At 38.4% G+C, this 6,828-nt stretch overlaps 1 protein-coding gene across 1 annotated transcript; it reads left to right on the top strand.

Moving 5' to 3' along the window:
* The first annotated feature begins 707 nt into the window (after nucleotides 1–707).
* LOC106063062 (clumping factor A-like) lies at nucleotides 708–6,533 on the top strand. Its single transcript, XM_056006471.1, has 2 exons — nucleotides 708–865; nucleotides 4,813–6,533. Exons 1-2 carry the CDS (start codon nucleotides 797–799, stop codon nucleotides 6,379–6,381), a joined length of 1,638 nt encoding a protein of 545 aa, XP_055862446.1. The 5' UTR covers nucleotides 708–796; the 3' UTR covers nucleotides 6,382–6,533.
* The last annotated feature ends 295 nt before the right edge of the window (nucleotides 6,534–6,828 follow it).

The following is a 6,828-nucleotide window of genomic DNA, read 5'->3' as shown; positions in this document are numbered from 1 at the left end:
CTAAGATATGATAAACAGCGGATCTTCTAAGAATTAATATATTTTATTCTTTCACTCTACGTCCCATGAATAGCAGATTTGATATTTAACCTCCATTTTTTTTCTAGAAGAATATCAGGATATTGCGCTGTAAACACCTCAGAAAATGCATTTCAGAAGCTCAGAATAAAAGAAAACTCTTGGCACGGGGGTTCCAGTAATATCCTTATGTTGCTTCTATTTCATTACCTTTAACCGCTGCTCCCCCCCCCCCCGGGAAAAATTCTAACTACGCCCATGCCTTTAATAAATATAGACCCAAATAAAACTAAATGCCACTAAATGTTTATTCGCCAGTCAATACAATTGTGAAATACCTCAAAGCCAAAATTGATATTCATTAAATATTATTCAATAATTGACATAAATGGAAAAGAATGGTTTGGGAAAGGGGGGGGGGTAAGAATATTGATGGTGCTTCAATAGAACTGTAATTACAACTGAATCTTTTGTTCTTTCGTTACTCTCGCAACAAAGTAAACAGTCCTTCAAACAGATGTTGAGTGTTGTAGATTTTGGGAAGTGCATCAGGTGGGTCAAAGATCAAACAGTTTAGGCCATATGCAATAGCTAGGAGAGACTTGGAAACATTATACGCCATCAAACATAAGTACGTAATGTGTACAGAATGAAGAACTCAAGACTAAAACAGTATAAAATGCGGCGATGTCTCGCAAATTGAACACCACGATTGCTAGCCAGCTCCAGGCTTGATAGATTGTTTTGAGTCGTGAGTTCTCCCAGCATCGCACAAGAAATGTTGAAAGCTGTCATCATCGTCTCCCTAGCAGTAGTCATTCAGACATTGCCAGTCAAGGAAACTTTGGTAAGTCTAACTGTATACATTAGATCATTTCGATCATTATACTCCGAGGTGCCAGATAGAATTAAAAAAAAACAACAAAAAAACACGTTTCAAATACTTTTAAAAAAGACAATATCCCCTTTATGCCACTTAGGCCTATAGAGAGTTTGTTTTTCTCTTTAAAAGTAATGAATGTTCGATTAAAAAACATTGGAACATTTATTTACCCCGCCTCCCCACCCCCTTCTCCCCGTGAAAGAATCCTGGTAAAGCGAATGTAGGCTATAGATCTAGTACACTTTATACTATTCCACTGATAAGCATTTAGAAAAGAGGATTCGCAAAATTTTCCCGAACATTAATTTCTTATACTCTTGAATTAATAATGCCTTACATTCGGAAATTCCCGATCGCGATAGTCCTTTCATGAACGCGATAGTCGTTTCAAAACCGATGTTGGATCTAGACCTACATAGATTTGTAGCCAAATTTAAAAATATTTTTTTACTTGAAAAATGAAAAAGGTCAAACTAGAGTTTTCCCAGTGTGGCCAATGAGCTAGTAATTCTTTTCTCAGCGATATAGGCCTACATCAACTGATAAATTTCTAGAAAAATCGTTAGAGTCGTTTTTGAGATAAGCTGTCCAGGTTCATGGATCAAGGTTCCATATAGGTATTGTAACAATTACGTAAGCCTAACAGGGAGGATTATTTAGTAAAACTTCCCATTTTCTTTTCTTTTTGCTTTCTACATTTCGGGCGCCACGATGGAAACGGTCGTGAGAGGGGACGACTAGGCCAAATGGGTGGCGAAACAAGGCTACCGCGGAAGTGCCTAAGAGGGTGCGAGAGTATCCTCATTGCACTGTGCGTGGATGAAAAAGAGCTCCCGCAACGTCCAGGCGCCGTCCCTCAAGGGACCGTTGCATAAATTGCGATTTCCGCACGGTCAGCATAGTACAGTATAGGAAGAAGATTATTACGTCCGGACCTCTGGCTGCGGGGAGGGGGGGCACGAAATTGCAGCAGACAGGGTTCGAACCCTGGACCATCGCAATGAAGGGCTGGAGCGCACATCAAACACTCGGGCAACCTTTTATAAGGACAAAAAACAATAGTTACGAAAGGTGTGGTCAGGTGGTACAGCAGTTGACTAAGAATACAGCTGGAATGTTGAAATACAATACCCCAAAAGTAAAAGCATCTCTGTAATTGTGTTAGCCATAGCACATTCTAATATAACTTCTAACGACTGAAACGAAGGTACTAACCCTAAGATCTGTCTGATCAACGTAAACGTTGTCTATATATCATATATCCTATAGGCTATTCTTAACCGAGCAATTCTTGTATCCGAAAACGACTCTACGATTTTCTTTAAAATTTCAAGTTATATGTAGGCTATATAAATGAGAAATAATTAGCAACTCATTGAGTACATGACGAAAACTCGAGGTCAACGTTTAAACATGTTTCATTATGGTAAAATGTATTTTGGCTAGACAGCTCTTTATGAATGAAAGGGTTTCGAATGACGTCAAAGAAAAAGCCCTTGACGCTGCTCACGTCACTAGGCTTACAGCAAGAAAGGAAAAAAAAACTTGACACCACTTACGTCACTGGCTTACAGCAGTACACTAAAACATTTCTTTGCAAACAAGAACAAGCTTTAATGAATCAATAGACCTAATTAAATATTTGCGCACCATCTTATTGTATGTCTTATTAGCCTTTTTCACAATAGTAAAAGCCATCTTCACGGATCTCCGCCAAAGTGCAATTTAAAAACGACTAATATTTATGAATTGCACTTTTATACCGGTACTTAAATCTTAAATGTCTATTTTATAGCGCAACGTTCATGCTAATAGCTTGCTCGGAGCTTTAGGATCCAATCTCCTACAGGGGCCACTAGAGGAAGGGAACGTACTTTCTATTCAAATCGTCCTGTAACAGTGACATTTAGAACTAACAGAGAACATACAAAATGTAACTCTTCTGAATGGTAGTCGTTTCCCAATCGCTCGATCATTTTCGTCATTACAAAAAATATTTCCGTAATGAGTTAAAGTAAATATCTTCCCACATCATTCAACCGAGAGAGGCTCGGACACCTGGTACTACTAGATATCAACTGGAACGGTTCAAATAAAGCTCGTTTTGTTGTTGTTGTTGTTTTTATATTTACTACTTACTTTGGTTCGGTCAATTTGCTGCTGAGTGCGTCTGTTACTGAGCCTAGGGACACCGTGTTCGAATCATTGCTATCGGTTAAGGTTTGTCTCATGCACATAGGCTACACCATTTCTGTAACAGAATTTTACAGTTGACATAATAGTACACTTGCTCAACGAAAACTAGTACATACGTACACTGGGTAGTGTATCCGGTGTGGAATCAAATGTTCTGAGCTCTTCTGTTAGTAGCATAAAATAATTTTGACATGTGAAAAAGCATTAGACTTTGACTGAAACTTATTTAAAAACAAATGGGTAACTATGAAACTTATTTAAAAACAAATGTGCAACTAACTAGAGGTAATACAGAGATAAGATAAGAAAATACACTACCACTACCACTACCATTCCTTTTTACAGTTTCTATATTCAGCTTGCAAATTCATTGGCTTAAAAACCTGGGTAGGTTGACGCAGTTCTTGAAAACGGCTTTAATGATTTTCCTTCAAGTTTGATAGTTCATTTATATCTCTGGGAAAAGAATTGCTAGCTATTTGGCCACAGTTTTATTTTTTAAAAATCTAACCTTCATTAGTGACTAAGAGCAAACAATGGACTATAAGCTTTATAAAAGAGGAGCTGTGTTTGTTTAAAAGTATTTGTTTCGTATTTGTTCACTTCGTACCAGCGACGTAGCACAAAGCGTCCTTGACATTGGTTAGTTTATCGTGAAAATCTCCACTAGTTCTGGGAAGCGTGGTCGTGCGCTTGAACTTGGCTTGTCTTGGCTACCTAGAAGGGGGCTCGAGGTTCGACACCCGACTCGGGCAGAGTTGTGTTACTGAGCGCCTAAAGGCAGCACGGAAAACCAACTCCCCTCCCCCACTGGTCCACAAATGAGATTGGACAAAAGCGCTCTGAGCATGCTATAAGCATGAAAGTAGCGCTATATAAAAGCTATAATAATAATTAATGGACAATTTGCTAAAACTTTCTGTCTCTCTTTCTCTCTCTCTATCTCTCTCTTTCTCTTACTTTCTCTCTCTTGCTCTCTTTCCCCTCTCTTTCTTTCCATCTCTTTCTTTCTTTCTCTTTCTTTCCCTATTTCTCTTTTCTCTCTCTCTTTCTTTCTCTTTTTCTCTTCTCTCTCTCTCTCTCTCGCTCTCTTTCTCTCTCTCTTATAGATCTATACATGACAGACGTCCCTTCAAAACAAAAGGTAATTAAGTCCCACACGTACGTGTTCACCTGCTCATGTATGTTAATTAGAGACTTACACTCTGGTCAGTCGTAGGTTTTCCTGGCTGATTCAGGCAACCTTTTCCATGCTCCACTGGCACCAGCGAAGAAAGAGGACTCGTACGACTTTGTCCTAGAATATGAATTAAGAAATAAGCTTTTATCTTTGTCTCTTTCTGAGTAGACAGTTAAGTTATATTTGTAAGCTATGGTTAATTGTTGTATATAGTGTCTCTATGATTTTACTAATTGTGTCACTGAAGTCGAATGTTCTTATTCTTTTAGTATTAATCTCACGGGCCTATTTTGCATCTGTTGTACTTTCTTTATGCTTACTTGACGGTTCCCAAACAAAGCCAACATATTCTTTAAATAACCAAGTTTAAATAACATTTTTAGTTTTATGTTCTTGTTTCTTTGTAAAAATGTCTTTTAATTAGCCCGAATGCCTTTTTTGATTTGTAATAATTTCGCAATGTGTGGATGTCATTATTTTTCAGGATATTTTTGGAATTACTGCCCTATTTATGTATGAATTTATTTCATAACAGGTTCCAAAAAGTTATCAATGGACAACTGAAGGGTTTCGCGGTGTCACAGATGAAGCCTATTATCAATGGACAACTGAAGGGAATGGCGGTGTCACAGATGAAGCCTATTATCAATGGACAACTGAAGGGAATGGCGATGTCACAGATGAAGCCTATTATCAATGGACAACTGAAGGGAATGGCGGTGTCACAGATGAAGCCTATTATCAATGGACAACTGAAGGGAATGGCGGTGTCACAGATGAAGCCTATTATCAATGGACAACTGAAGGGAATGGCGGTGTCACAGATGAAGCCTATTATCAATGGACAACTGAAGGGAATGGCGGTGTCACAGATGAAGCCTATTATCAATGGACAACAGATCAGTATTTCGACATTGACTCGTATACCACTGCTGAAGAGTACTACGACCAAAACACATACTATTATGACTATGAATATTATGATGAAGAAGAAAAGAGAAGTGAAGACTCAGTAGATGAATCTGAAGAGGATGAAAAGAGAAGTGAAGACAGTGACTCAGTAGATGAATCTGAAGAGGATGAAAAGAGAAGTGAAGACAGTGACTCAGTAGATGAATCTGAAGAGGATGAAAAGAGAAGCGAAGACAGTGATTCAGAAGAGGAATCTGAAGAGGATGAAAAGAGAAGCGAAGACAGTGACTCAGTAGATGAATCTGAAGAGGATGAAAAGAGGAACGAAGACAGTGACTCAGAAGATGAATCTGAAGAGGATGAAAAGAGGAGCGAAGACAGTGACTCAGAAGATGAATCTGAAGAGGATGAAAAGAGGAGCGAAGACAGTGACTCAGAAGATGAATCTGAAGAGGATGAAAAGAGGAGCGAAGACAGTGACTCAGAAGATAAATCTGAAGAGGATGAAAAGAGGAGCGAAGACAGTGACTCAGAAGATGAATCTGAAGAGGATGAAAAGAGGAGCGAAGACAGTGACTCAGAAGATGAATCTGAAGAGGATGAAAAGAGGAGCGAAGACAGTGACTCAGAAGATGAATCTGAAGAGGATGAAAAGAGAAGCGAAGACAGTGACTCAGAAGATGAATCTGAAGAGGATGAAAAGAGGAGCGAAGACAGTGACTCTGAAGATGAATCTGAAGAGGATGAAAAGAGGAGCGAAGACAGTGACTCAGTAGATGAATCTGAAGAGGATGAAAAGAGGAGCGAAGACAGTGATTCAGAAGAGGAATCTGAAGAGGATGAAAAGAGAAGCGAAGACAGTGACTCAGTAGATGAATCTGAAGAGGATGAAAAAAGGAGCGAAGACAGTGACTCAGTAGATGAATCTGAAGAGGATGAAAAGAGGAGCGAAGACAGTGACTCAGAAGATGAATCTGAAGAGGATGAAAAGAGGAGCGAAGACAGTGACTCAGAAGAGGAATCTGAAGAGGATGAAAAGAGAAGCGAAGACAGTGACTCAGAAGATGAATCTGAAGAGGATGAAAAGAGAAGCGAAGACAGTGACTCAGAAGATGAATCTGAAGAGGATGAAAAGAGGAGCGAAGACAGTGACTCAGTAGATGAATCTGACGAATCTGAAGAGGAAGAATAGAAGTTACATTAACCCGTTAACTAACTATTGAATCAAAAGGAAATATTAATCTATAATTTATTTAGGACAACACAAAGCAATATTAACTCGCAATGTTGAATAATTATCAGCCTAATTTTAAATACATAAAATAAACTTTAAATAAAATTCAATTAGGTTGTTACTTTATTTTCTCGTATCTTAATTTTCAATTCAGAGATGAGAAAGATATTAAAATATCAGCTCAAAAGTATGCGAAAACATATTTACCACATTTTGTTTCAAATGTCAGATGTCCCCCCCCCCTTAAAAAAAAAAGATTCGTTGACCTTAATAGACACATAATGTATCAACTTATTACACAAGTTCCCTTAAACGTCAGGGATTGGGAACAATAGGCCTACTATATCCACTCTTCATTGCAATATTTGTTATCTAATGATCCTCCTGTGTTAATACATGAAATGC

This window comes from Biomphalaria glabrata, chromosome 12, assembly GCF_947242115.1.
Source record: "Biomphalaria glabrata chromosome 12, xgBioGlab47.1, whole genome shotgun sequence".
Classification (NCBI taxonomy): domain Eukaryota; kingdom Metazoa; phylum Mollusca; class Gastropoda; family Planorbidae; genus Biomphalaria; species Biomphalaria glabrata.
The sequence above is the reverse complement of the archived record's forward strand: the minus strand, read 5'-3'. Positions and strand labels throughout refer to the sequence as shown.